This window comes from Alosa sapidissima, chromosome 20 (genome assembly GCF_018492685.1).
Source record: "Alosa sapidissima isolate fAloSap1 chromosome 20, fAloSap1.pri, whole genome shotgun sequence".
In the NCBI taxonomy this organism is placed as follows: Eukaryota; Metazoa; Chordata; class Actinopteri; order Clupeiformes; family Clupeidae; genus Alosa; species Alosa sapidissima.
In genome coordinates this window covers 25,855,550-25,868,969 of record NC_055976.1, presented here as the reverse complement: position 1 = coordinate 25,868,969, position 13,420 = coordinate 25,855,550, and the positions used below count along the sequence as shown (strand labels likewise).

The window sequence follows — 13,420 nt, the reverse complement described above, 5'->3', positions numbered from 1 at the left end:
CAACGCAACTTTTTTAAATAACTTTTGTCAGATGCTGCAGTGTCTTCTTTCTGTCAGTCTTGTTGCCCTGCTATTTTAAATAAGAAATATGATGCAATAGAAGGGCATATTTAACGGATTCAGTGTAGACAGATAACACGCTTGGATCGCTACACACACGTCAAATACACAGGAATGATTATCGGCTTGTTCACATCGGCCCTATTTTGACATCGGACCGATACCGATGTGTAAAAAAATGACCATATCGGCCGATATTATATCGGCGGCCGATATATCGTGCATCACTATCAACAAGCTAAATCTCTGGGTAGTGTGGTCATACAGTTTCTTATGAGTGTAGCTACACCAGGCACGTAACTGAAGCATTCCGTTCGCGTTGCGTCTTCTGCAACAATTAGCTTCCAATAGGCCTAATCAATGTAAGTAGCTACACCTGGCGCGTGGCCTGTAGGCTACGTTAAAAAAAAAATAGACCATTGCTCTAATGGATTTTACCAGAGCCCTTCCTATTAGACATTCTCTGATTTTACACGTTGCGAACAGAACACTTCAGTTACGTACCTGGTGTAGCTTCCTGTAATATAGGCTAGCCTAAGCCTAGCTTGTGCCCTTTTCATGCATGCTAACGAAGAATATAAACATGCTATTTTGTAACAGTCGTTAGGTGGAAAAGTTTGTTTGTACTTACAGCCTGTGAGCTGGTGGTCGATCGTTGTGACGTACAGGTCCAGGTTTTCAGAACATCGATGCAAAACCCCTTTCTAACTGTAGGCAGGCACAGTGAGTGTGGTCGAAATTATTGGAACACAGAACTAATGTTGCACTATACTTCGGTGGTGGTGTTCCAACGATAAATTCCAACCATTTCTTCCTCAACTCTTCTTTCTAAGGCAAGACATGCAACATTGATGTGTTATTGCCACAAATAACACAGGCACGAATTTGCTCCGCCATGTTAACAACTTGCTGTTAGCTCCATAGACAGTAAAAGAAATGGACGAACAGACTCCGTCGTTTTCAATGGGAGGGCACTGAGTCAAATAGAACGATTTTTCAGTTGGTCCCCCCAGTACTGCGCAGACTCGCACTTAACTTTGTGACGTTAGCCATCGAACTGAATCTTGTAACTCATATGATAGATACACAGAAATTCTTCTCACACTTCCTTCGCCTTCAAAGTCATCAAAGTTAAACATTTATTTATGTATTATTATTAATATCATCCTCACCAAGTCGTGTTAATGTTGAAGCTACCATACATGATCATCTTCAAAAACAGTCAACAAAACAAAAAAGTTATAGCCTTGAAGCTAATCTTCTTTCCACTTTTCCGACCTACGGTCAATCCGTCAAAAACCTCTGTAATGATTAGTGCCGTTTTTAAAAAAAATTAGGTTTACTTTTTTATTATTATTAGGTTGCCTCTGTGTAATGCTTTACCAGAGAGGGTTAAAGCGGAGCTAGTAATCAAGGATCTTTGGCTTTACCTTAACATACGGTCGTGTATGCTAGGTTTTGCTTATGAGTTACCGTCATAGACAGTAAGGTAGACTGAGCTTCTTATCCAAACAATACGGTTATCTCCCTACGGCGCGAAAGAGAGATTACGTCAAAGCTAGCTTCCCTCCAACCGAACAAGCTAACCATTCTTCTTACGGGTAACCAACGTTACGGACGAGGTAGTGGAGTCTGTTTTGCCTTTGTAGTGTTTATGTGGATTACACAGAAGCTACAATATCGGCACAGGATATATGTTATATGAAGTTATGGTATTTCAAAAAAATCCTAGAATGAATGGACTTCTATGGGAGTTAGCAGAGAGGTGGTCCCTCCAGCCTACGTCGATTCTTCTACTTCCGGGAATTCGCCTGCCCCCTTGGTTAGCTCCTACTAGCTGCAGAGAGACAATCTCCTGGCCAAAATCTTCCTGTCTTCCTGTGGGCGGTCACAAGCCAAGGTGGGCGAGGCCATGAATAGTCAGTTTCCCTTCGGCGTCATTGGGAAGGGCTCTTTCTGATTCGCTTGTTTTTCAGTGTATTTTCTTTCATTGGCTAATGCGGGCAATGGGGGTAGAAGATCATTTTCACGTGCAGCATGCATATGCAACTTGGAGTGAGCTATAGTATTTCGAAAGTAACAAGTATTAAACGGTTTCTCAGTGAATGTGACCTTTAAGCAGCCTTCATTGCTTCGGAAATGGAAGTATGCAATGACATGTTGCTTCACATTTTGTTTTGCAAATAAAAGTGAATTATGAGCCTGGTATCCATCTGAATGGAATGCGTTTCAGTCGACTCGGCATATCACGTGCTTCATGTAAATGCTTGGAAAACGAATTATTGAAGACCCACCAATTCCATTCTAGTAGGCTACTACGTGGTGGAGTTTGAGAGAACCCAAAAAGTATCAAACTTGCTTGTAACATGGTGTTAGTGCATTTTGACATTGTAAACATTATTGATGAAGAGTGAAACACAGTTTGCAGTAAAGCTACTATTCATTGGTTACATTTCGGTGCCCCCTCTGTCCTTTGGTGCCCTACGCAAAGTGCGTGATGCGCGTGGTGGGAGCGGTAGCACTGCCAGGCTACACAATCTTTTTCTGCATTTCTATCCCTTAATTGTCTTTAATTCAAGTTCACAGCTCAAAGCTGACATGCACTACAAGAGCACAGTTTGTGTTTTGTCCAAAAGCGCTGCAACGTTGGAGGACTGTACACATTGGTCGTAGTGTTATCCGATTGCGTCGAAGTCCGAAATCATTCAGAGTAAACATGGTCTAGTGTTATCCAATTGCGTGCAGTGAGATTTTTAAATGCATGCTTGTTGCCACCCCTCGAGTTGGGCCATTACATTGCTCTTTGCCAGACCCTTAATCTTTCTAGATTATCAGGGTCTGGATTTTCCAGGCTAGTCCATCCCGCAAATAGATAGATAGATAGATAGATAGATACTTTATTGATCCCCAGGGGAAATTCAAGGTCTCAGCAGCATACATACAACACAAACACATTCTTTAACAGCAGAAAGAGTAATTAAAGTATATAATATAAAAACACAACTAAGCAGTAAGGACAGTAGAAGATAAAGAATATGCTAAATATACTAAAATGCAAATTATACTAACACTTAATACAATATATAAAAATATACTAAAATACAAATTACAAAAATACAAATTATACTAACTAACACTTAATCTAAATCAATTCTAAAAACAGTATCCACATAGTGGTGATTAATAAATCAGAGGCGCTTGCAATGACTGAGGCAGGGACTGAGCCTGTGATTCTCTGTGCATAGTAAGGTATGGTAAGGTGCTCTAAGGTGCTCTGTGTGAATGAGTGTCATGGTGGTAGTGCAATGGTGATAGTGGCCATGGTGATAGTGCAAATGAGTAAGTCAACAGTGCAACAATGCAGAAATAAAGTAAAGTAAAGTCTATATATCTATATATTTAACTATTTAAGAAAATGTATAAGTGTGGCCACAGTTCGGCTGTGGCATGGAGGGGGGGGGGGGGGGGGTTATGCATATGTGCTGATGTGCTAATATACAGTGAGGCATAAAGACAGTGGTACAAGTGGCTAGTGGACAGACAGTACCAAACATGGAGGGGGTGAAGAGGCAGACAGACTATGCAGAGAAGTCTATCTCTCCTCTTCCCTTAAAGGTGCCATGTGTAATGTCCGCCAAAAATCAATTCATACTCCACATTCCATAAAAGATGGGGGCAGTATACCTCCAGAAAGTGAACTGGTTTACCCTAGAGTAACAACCGAGACTCGTGTATTGCAGTTTGGCTAGCGGTTATGTTGTCCGCATACTGCCTCCCATGGCCGAAACTGGTATTATGACACCTGTCGGGCTGTGGCTAGTAATTTAGCATGCTAATTCAGGTTGATATCTCTGCAGCACTATACCTTGTTATTTTTTTAATGACATCATCGCCCATATTTCTACTCATTCTTTTGATGCGTGTAGCTCATCTTTTGGATATTTTTACCTCAATTCTTACACATGGCACCTTTAAGTGAGGCATTGAACAGTTCAATGGCCCTGGGGACAAATGACTTTCTCAGTCTGTCAGTTGTGCAAGGCAGTGAGCGAAGTCTCCAGCTGATCAGGTCTTCTGCTTAACAATAGTGCTGTGGAGTGGGTGACACTCATTGTCCAAGATGTTGATCAGTTTGTTCAGGGTCCTTTTGTCAGATAGTGAAGTGATGCACTCCAGTTCAGCTCCAACTACAGAGCCAGCTTTCCTTACCAGCCTGTCAATTCGCCCCAGATCCTTCTTCCTTGTGCTTCCTCCCCAGCATACTACTGCATAGAAGAGGACGCTGGCAACAACAGACTGGTAGAACATCCTGAGGAGCTTACTGCACACATTGAAGGACCGCAGCCTCCTCAGGAAGTACAGCCTGCTCTGCCCTTTCTTGTAGAGTGCATCAGTGTTGGCTGACCAGTCCAGTTTATTGTCCAGGTGGAGACCCAGATACTTGTAGGTGCTAACCACCTCCACATTGACCCCATCAATGTGGACTGGTAGCAGAGTGGGCTTAGACCTGCGGAAATCCACCACCATCTCCTTGGTCTTTGAAGTGTTAAGTTGAAGATGATTGAGTTTGCACCATTGCACAAAGTCCTCCACCAGGCTCCTGTACTCCTCCTCCTGCCCGTTCCTGATACACCCCACAATTGCAGTATCATCAGAAAACTTCTGCATGTGGCATGACTCGGTGTTGTAGCAGAAGTCAGATGTGTACAGGGTGAACAGGACTGGAGAGAGCACAGTTCCCTGTGGCGCTCCGGTGCTGCAGATCACAGTGTCAGAGAGACAGTTCTTCAGTCTAACGAACTGTGGTCGCTCGGTCAGGTAATCTGTAATCCAGGTTACCAGGTGAGCTTCCATACCCATCTGCAAGAGCTTGTCTCCCAATCTGAGGGGAGGTGGATGGTGTTAAAAGCACTTGAGAAATCAAAGAACATGATTCTCACAGCACTTTTCCCCTTGTTCAGGTGGGAATGTGTCCTGTGTAGAAGATAAGTGATGGCATCGTCCACGCCCACTTTCTCCTGGTAAGCAAACTGTAACGGGTCTAGTGCATGGCGTACCTGGGGTCTGAGCATGCCTAAGACCAATCGCTCCATTGTCTTCATCACATGTGATGTAAGAGTGACAGGTCTGTGGTCATTAAGCTCACTAAGGTGTGGCTTCTTAGGGACAGGGGTGAGACATGATGTCTTCCACAGTGTTGGAACTTGTCCAAGGCGTAGGCTCAAATTGAAGATGTGCTTCAGTGGCTCCCCCAGTTCAGCAGCACAGGCCTTGAGTAGCCTTGGGCACAGTCTGTCAGGCCCAGCTGCTTTATTGCTGCGCAATTTCTAGAGTCCGACTTCGAGTCTGCTGCAGCCACAGTCATCTTCAACCAGTATCAGGAGATAACGTTCTACTATTTTGCGCAGATTTTTTCTCCTCTGTTGTTCTCGCAGTGGTGTTTGCGAATATGTATCAAAACAAAACACCATTTAATTTCGGGTTAAAATGCATTGTAACGCGCATTACTGAAGTTTGTACCGAGTAAAATATTACCCAATTTTTTTGTAATGCCTTACATTACCGCAAACAGCAATATATTACAGTAATTATATTACTTTTATAACGCGTTACTCCCAACACTGGAAGTGAATAGGGTTTCTTCCTTTGATATGACCAGGTAGAATAATGAGCGCGAGTTAGCCCTTTTTTTTGGGAGGGGGGGGTGGCTCAAGCCCATCCAAAACTTGCCTTAACCCATCCTATCGTTTAGTCCTCAAATTGTATATCCTTTTTCCCCCCGCAAACTTCTTTTGTTTGGAGACGGAGAAAATGGTAACAGGCTCAAATGGGCCAGAAAAAAATCAAGCAAAACATCCCTGCATGAATCTCTTGTCTCTGATTGGTGGGTGGGCGCCTCCTGTTTAACTAAACAAAGAATGCATCCTGAGCGCATCAAACGTTGCTAGAGGCATGGCAGATCACCTTCCTAGAGGCATGGCAGATAACCTTCCTAGAGGCATGGCAGATCACCTTCCTAGAGGCATGGCAGATCACCTTCCTAGAGGCATGGCAGATCACCTTCCTAGAGGCATGGCAGATCACCTTCCTAGAGGCATGGCAGATCACCTGCGGTGCAGCTGTAGAACCGTACAAAATCGACGAAAGCAGCAGTGTGAAACACTAATGACCAGGGCCCAGTTCCCCGAAAGCATCTTAAGCCTAAGAGCGTCGTAAATTCCCTCTTACGAATGTCTTAAGATTTGCCGACTGTTTCCCGAAACCATCGTAGCTTAAGAACGTTGTGAAAACACTCGTAGATTTACGAGTGCTCCAGAGTTCTCGTTACCGGCTAAGAGCGTCTTAACAGTACTTCTCACTGAGGTCACCAACAGGACATACAGAGGAATTACAATTTAGAATACATAATCCAACATCCGTTCCCATTCTTTATTGTGTTTACCTGTGATGAATCAGATTTTAGCGTGCAAATTAAATAGCATAGCCTACATTTAATGGTCATAATAATGTGATGAAAAGCAGACAAAAATGCAATCAAGTTATGAAACGAGACATTGCCAGAATATTTTGCCATTATCTTTGCTAAGTGAAGGCTATATTTTATTAGGCCTATAGGTAAAAATCAGAGAAAGCAACATGTGGTTTAGTCTGTAGGCTACTGCATCAAAATCTACACATTTCCTCACTTTCTTACTCGACTTCTTTCTTATCTACAAACGTGTTCTTAAGTGACACCGCGAAAAATTATTGCATGGTGCAACAGTCTAATTTTAAATAATTACAATTATTTATGTCTGTGTGTGGTATATAACCTACTTGGGATGCAGATGTCAAAGTGTAACTATTTTCGTATTGATGTGAATTAATGTGTAGATTAACAACAACGGTAGGCCTATATCTGTGACGTGCAGTCACCTAACATCACCATCAAATCAGAGCATATTTCAGAACTATTAACGTGGACAGCTCCCCTTAAGAGCATCTTAAGAGCAGTGCACGCGCATTCACGCTACGAGCATGTTCGGGAAACAGTCAGAAAAACCAAACGAACGATCGTAAGATGAATCGTAGAAAACCCTCTTAAGAGCGTGTCTCTGTCGTTATCGGGAAACTGGGCCCAGGTAATGCTTCATTTTAGGACCTTGATATAATCTGTCAGATGTCTATGAAATGGTAGTTGACCACAAGACGATTTTATCTCGACTCTTCTTGAATTGGTTTATGTTTAAATTCGCAGAATAGGCTTGTAATGATTCGTAGCATGATAAGCTAGGGCGCTAGGAGCTAGTGCTAGCTATTCAATTCAAAAGAGTAAATTGTTGCCCAGCGGCAACGGCAGCGGCAAGTCTATCAGTAAGTTAATGTGGCACAAAATAAGCATAGTCTCTAGTCAGGTTGGTGAATGTGGTAAATTTCCATTGAGAAAGCTATGCATCACTCTGCAGTGGAAAAATGGTTGCACTCTCCCCTAAAAACTCATGTGATATGTCTGAACAGTTAAAGGCTTACGCATCACTTTGTGGTAGAAACTTGTTGCACTGCCCTCTAAAAAATCTCATGTGATATGTCTGGATAGTTAGGAACACTTTATGTAGGGGACAGGGCCATTGCAACATCTCATTTGTGCACAAAACACAAAAACATTATATGATGATGACTAATCAACAAAATGGAACTAGGTGACCAGGTTGACCAGGGCCCTGATTGACTTGTCAGCATGTCAATCACCTGTCAAGGGGGAGAACCTCGATTTCTGATTTGACATGATGTATGGAAACTAGGAGGCCCTGTGACATTATGCATCGTATAAAGAACATGGCATCATGATTAGACTTCAGATTGTGGGCACTTTCTCAAGGGGGATAGGTTATCTGCAGATACCTCTTGATTCACTCTACGGCTTTGTGGTGCATGGTCAGACTTTGTCAGGCTGTGTCTATTGTCAGTACGTGTGAATTAAAACTGTGTGATCAACGGCAGCTCTCTCAAGTCTGTCTGTGAGTGTGTTTTCTTGGATCAGGTTGTATCAGAGTGCTAATTAGATTTTTATTGAACAGCTATTGTGATTTTCCACGACGTGAAGCAGGCAACAGGGCGATATACATAGTGCTAGCAGACTAAACATAGTGCTAGCATTTGAATGACATGAATCTTTTTTTACACTACATAAGCCTGCTTTCCATACTGGCTGTTGATAGAAAGGAGATCCATGTCACTATAGGCTACTATAGGATACCATCTTAAACACTGGAACATTAACCCTTTGCAAATGTCTGCTTTTCCATAGATGGACATACGTTCTTTTTAAACAATAAAACAGCTAGGTGCAGGTGAGAAAATGTAATGCCATTGAGTATCTAATATAAATGAATAGCCTACATGCTAATGAGTTAGCATTTATTTATTTGTTGTTAGTTGTTATACTGTATTATTTTGTCTTTTTGATGGACAGTACAAAGCGGGGGAGACAAGGATAGAGAGAGAGAGAGAGAAAAGGAGAGAGAACAAGATGAAACAGGTGAGAACATGAACAGGTAGTCAAGAAGGCCATACTCTAAGCATCTTTTTGGCCACATTAATTACATTTTCCCATATTTATTTACTCAATCTTTTAAAACTGCTCTATTCCACTGCACATTGGCAGGTTATAATGTAGGCCTAAATTATTTACCCCAGAAATCGGCCCACTGGGCTTGTTTGCTTTATTTATTATTATAAAGGTTTATAACTACTTCCTTACAAGACGTTTGTATGTACGTATTGTAAAGAGAGAGGAGGATGGAGAGAGGGGCCACACAGGGGGTGCAAGACCTGGAAGAAGCAGGTGGGAAAAGGGCATTTATTGTTAACCACCTCACTAATAACCTATAAAAAATAAAGTACATTATATTTAGTGTCATTTCATGGATGTCTTAATTGTTTTACCATCAATTTTCCATATTTACCATGTGTAGTTTACGTTGAAAACCAATGTGTTTCAGCACTGTGTAAATAGGATACAGAAATACTGTACTGTCCATGGCATGGAGGAAGGTGGTTCATGTCTCAATGCATATTCAATTTCTAAGAAATGTATAAATTGGATTAAATTCAGTAGCCTCATAATTCCTCGTCAAGAGCGGATGTCAGGTGTTTCCAGGGGGCTGAATACCCCCAAAGGTCAGATCCTAAAATCGCCCATTGCGGAAAATAACTTTAACCTCTGTTAGCCTTGTTAGCAGCATAGTTTGAGGCTCAGGGTTATGATTAACATGAGGAATGTGTAATGACCCATTTTTTCAGTTGCAAGACATGTTTATTCATGCGGTATACAGTATATATCAAACATATATCAAAGCATCATTGCTGGTTGAAGTTGTACATGGACTCTTTGCTTTAAATGAAAGCATACACATAAAACTTAAAACTATTGAATTAAATATAAATATTTATTTCTGTTCTGCAAGTTACATGTGTACATTGTTACTTTTTTGTATTGATCTGAATTTACTGTGCATGTAACATACAACATCATAGACCAATTCATGCAAAGCATTCAAACAAATCCACGTGACTTCTAAGATACTTTGGACAGAAATACCAAATCAATACATGTACAGTCACATGTGTTGGTTCAGGGGAGTGACTTTGAGTAAATTTAATTGAAAAATAATGAAGATTGTTGTGAATGCTAGGTTGAAGTCTTTATGACACTTCCCCTTGTGGTGAAACAGTTGAAGAAAGTTGTCTGGATTCTCTTCTCTCTTGTGTGAGCTGCTGAGTCTCTTTAGAGCTGCTATTTGTGTCATCTGGTTTTGACCTCGTTGCTGGAGCATTCGTTGCACAGAACATTGTTTTTTTTGTTTGTTTTTTTTTTAAGAAAGTGACACATTAAATTACACAAATTTCAATTTAAATCTAATTTCAAAAAAAAAAATTAAAGACATTTTGAAATGTAATAGATTTATCACCAAATCATTACTCTGACTGTGTGGTGTCCACATAGAGTCGGATTTTACCATTTGTAGACTAGAAATGCTGATGAAATTAAAAGCATGAAGTGATACCACAATGATAAATGGCATTGTTACCTTTTATGCTGTAGAAATTATGAACAGTCAGAAAGGCCATAGCTGCAATGACCACTCCAACTGAACACAAGAGTCTAATGACATTCACCCACCACTGATGGACATCCATCTCTATATTGAAACAGGTGAAGTAACATCAGCTTATCTATATAACCCTTAAAGAGTGTCCATTACAGATGCGCTATTGAGCCCATAGTACAGTAGGCTACATTCTGGACAGTGATGTAGATTTCATTTCGTCAAACAAATTCATATTGCTCAACATCGTGTTTCAACAAATTCATATTGCTACCTAATTTTCATAAGTGAGTACACACAGCAGTAATTGCCTGTAATTGCATGTAATTGCCTTTATAATACATCACCTGTTACTTGGATGATTACAGATCTCTCATTTGTGGAAGTCACGTTGCCAGGGTGATGTTTCTTTATTGAGTACACACAGCTGTAATTGCCAGAGTCTTCTCTTCTGACTTGTCCGAGTGTAAAAATGGCTATCCCATCGGAACGAGCCACATCCATGTTGACCCCAATTCCATTCTTGCACAAGTACACGTGTAAAGATCTGTCTGTTTTGGTCTCGACACCAAAACATATCAGATCCACACTGGCACTCTCAAATATGACAGCATTTCTTCGATAAATGTTGCCCAAACCAAATTCTGAAACATAACCAAATATATATATATATTGTTTTGTTTTGTTTTAAATCAAGTATAGAGTACCGAAGTGTGATGTTCCTTTTCCATGATAGCAGTGTCACTGGATCTAAACAAACTTTCGAAGTGGCTTAAATAGCAATGAATGTAGACATGTGGCTTCATTTCTAGCTCATAAATAGTTTTAAATGTAGGCTATAGCTATTTAAATGTGTTTTACGTCTTATCAAAGATATTTTATGTCTCATCAAAGACTGGCGGCTGTTAAGTGTGACGTTTTTTGTCTCAAAAATAAAGCCAAGACACGTCCGTGAATTTAAGGATTTTAACCGCATGCTGTGAAGTTACATGCAGGTCTCTTTTTCGGAGGAAACCCATGCTATAATAAAACTCTGTAGTCACAAATTTGATCTTGTTGGTATGAATATATGTTGTAGTATGTGATTCCTACAATGTAAATTGTTTTTACTAACGTCTTGGAAACGTTGTAAAATTATTGATATAGATTAAGAAAGCCACCGCTATGGTGACTATTATGGTTAGATTGATTTGTTCAGTTTGATCCAGTTCAGTTTGCTGCCTTGACAACGCTACGTCATGGCTTCAGTACTCTATTGTTCACAAAGTACATTTAAGAATAATAAAATAATTTAAAAATGCATTTTGGCGCATTACCTCTGACTTGGATGAAGACAGTATTGTGGCCTACAGCTGTAACACGTTGGACTAATTGCTTTTCTGTTGAATACACACAGCTGTAATTACCAGAGTCTTTTATCGCAACTTGTGGAATTTTAAACACAATGCTCTTTGACCTTGTAATTCTCTCTATTCTGGTCGCGACACCGTCCTTGCAGAGGTATATGCACAATGCATCCTTTGGTTTTTCTGTCATAAAAACCATACACTTTAATTGCAAGATGTCCCCTTCCAGAAGTTCTGTTGTTTGTGAAAAAATGACCGCAGGGTTGAATTCTGAAATATAGCGAAGCACATTATGTCTGATAAATATAAATGATTTGGTACTGTATATGACATATTGAATACGCGTGATATAACATACAGAACAAATCATTGACATACCTGCCTGAGAAGAGGCATTTAGATGTCCTAAGGCTTCGTTGAAGAAGCCTTGGTGAAAATGTTCTGAATTAGGTCTCCAATTAAATATCATATATATTGTCAACAAATTATAAAATATTAGTGGCTTTTTATATTGCTCTTCAAGTTTGTCAGAAACTGAAGGCTGAACCAAACTACAACTAAAGCATTATATAAACATTCATACGGATGCCGTAACATACTCACATAGCATAAGTAGTCGGAGCCACATAGCTGAGACAAGGGCGGCTGAATGACAAGATTAACTTGACCTCACAGTGATACTGAAGGTGGCTCAGTTTTAGTAACATAGTCATACAGAAAAATACAGAGGAAGTGGCTGAGTACAAGGATACAAAGATACAAGGAAGTTTATTGTCACCTGCATATAGTTACTGGAAGTAAGAAATGCAGTGAAATTATGTCTGGTGTCAGCCTATTTGTGCATTAATGGGGGGGGGGGGGGGTTTAGTAGATTAAGTGGCAAGGGCTGCATAAAAAAGGTGGGGGAGGATTGGGATTGGGTGGGGGGCACCAACAAGGAGCACCCAAGAGCAACAGGGGCAAGGAAAAACTCCCTTACCAAGGAAGAATCCTTGGGAGTTTTTTGTGAGTAATAGATAGAGATGCCATCTATGGTGTTGGGTTGATTGCAGACGTCATTTACGAGCTAAAATTACAACCAATGTACTGAAATCAAGTGTTTTTTTATGATACTAATTAGTGATGCACCGATGTGAAAATTGTGGCCGATACCGATAACCGATATTAATTTTGCTGTTATGGCCGATACCGATATTTACCGATGTCGATATATCTGTATAGAAAACACATTCTTATGATAATGAAATAAAGAGCTATTTTCCAAAATGGAAATATTTTTTTTAAATAACGTTTCAATAGCCTACCTTAGAACACCAGAGGATTACAATATAATAGAATATATCTGTATTATTTTATATCCTGATATAAAAAGAGAGAATACTTAATGTCTGATATTTATGTCAGCACTTTATGCAGATTAGCCTATAGGTATGGCACACTATAGGCCTACTATTTATATTACAACTCTCCCTCTTTAATTCAGCAGTGTGGTTGAAGCCTGGAAATATTGTAAACAAAGTAGCATAGTAGCATAGTTGGCTAGCTTTTCATAGTCTACTGATTGGACTGTTCAGTTTCCCCATGTGTGTTTAAGTTTAAAGGTAATACTTGTTCTCCTTGGTACAGGCACTTTTGGGAAACATTGGTATTGAGATGATCAGTCAACTTGAAATCAAGAGTTTTAAACAAATATGTGCAGCATGCTAATGTTGCTAAGCAGATTTAATAGTAATTTAGCTAGTCGTCTTCTATGAGTTCTTGCTTTCACGATTGTAATGTTTTATTTGGATTGCGTTGGCCGAGTCGCGCGTGTCCATTGAGTGAGCGAGAGAGAGCGGGGCAAAGAGAGGGGTGTTGTAAAATGGTGTTGCGGCTCCTTTAAGAGAGCTCCGTGTGTGTGTGTGTGTGGGAAGCTGGGAAGGAGGG

The 13,420-nt window shown here is 40.4% G+C and overlaps 1 protein-coding gene and 1 long non-coding RNA gene across 4 annotated transcripts; one reads left to right on the top strand and one right to left on the bottom strand.

The window, feature by feature from the left end:
- The first annotated feature begins 596 nt into the window (after positions 1 to 596).
- Positions 597 to 12,729, top strand: LOC121694014. Its single transcript, XR_006025651.1, has 3 exons — positions 597 to 607; positions 4,895 to 4,902; positions 12,615 to 12,729. It is a non-coding gene; the product is annotated as an uncharacterized LOC121694014 (long non-coding RNA).
- On the bottom strand, positions 9,497 to 12,180 carry LOC121694010. Of its 3 annotated transcripts, none has more exons than XM_042073901.1 (6): positions 12,098 to 12,180; positions 11,873 to 11,920; positions 11,465 to 11,764; positions 10,496 to 10,792; positions 10,131 to 10,241; positions 9,497 to 9,893 (listed from the first exon to the last, which is right to left on the bottom strand). In XM_042073901.1, the coding sequence occupies exons 1-6, from the start codon at positions 12,120 to 12,122 to the stop codon at positions 9,745 to 9,747; spliced, it is 930 nt and encodes a 309-aa protein (XP_041929835.1). In that variant the 5' UTR covers positions 12,123 to 12,180; the 3' UTR covers positions 9,497 to 9,744. The 3 variants fall into 3 exon arrangements, 2 of the variants coding, with proteins under 2 accessions (XP_041929835.1, XP_041929836.1); XM_042073902.1 differs by having other exon boundaries at positions 9,497 to 9,866; XR_006025650.1 differs by having other exon boundaries at positions 9,497 to 10,792; positions 11,465 to 11,527; positions 11,605 to 11,764.
- Positions 12,730 to 13,420: the final 691 nt, after the last annotated feature.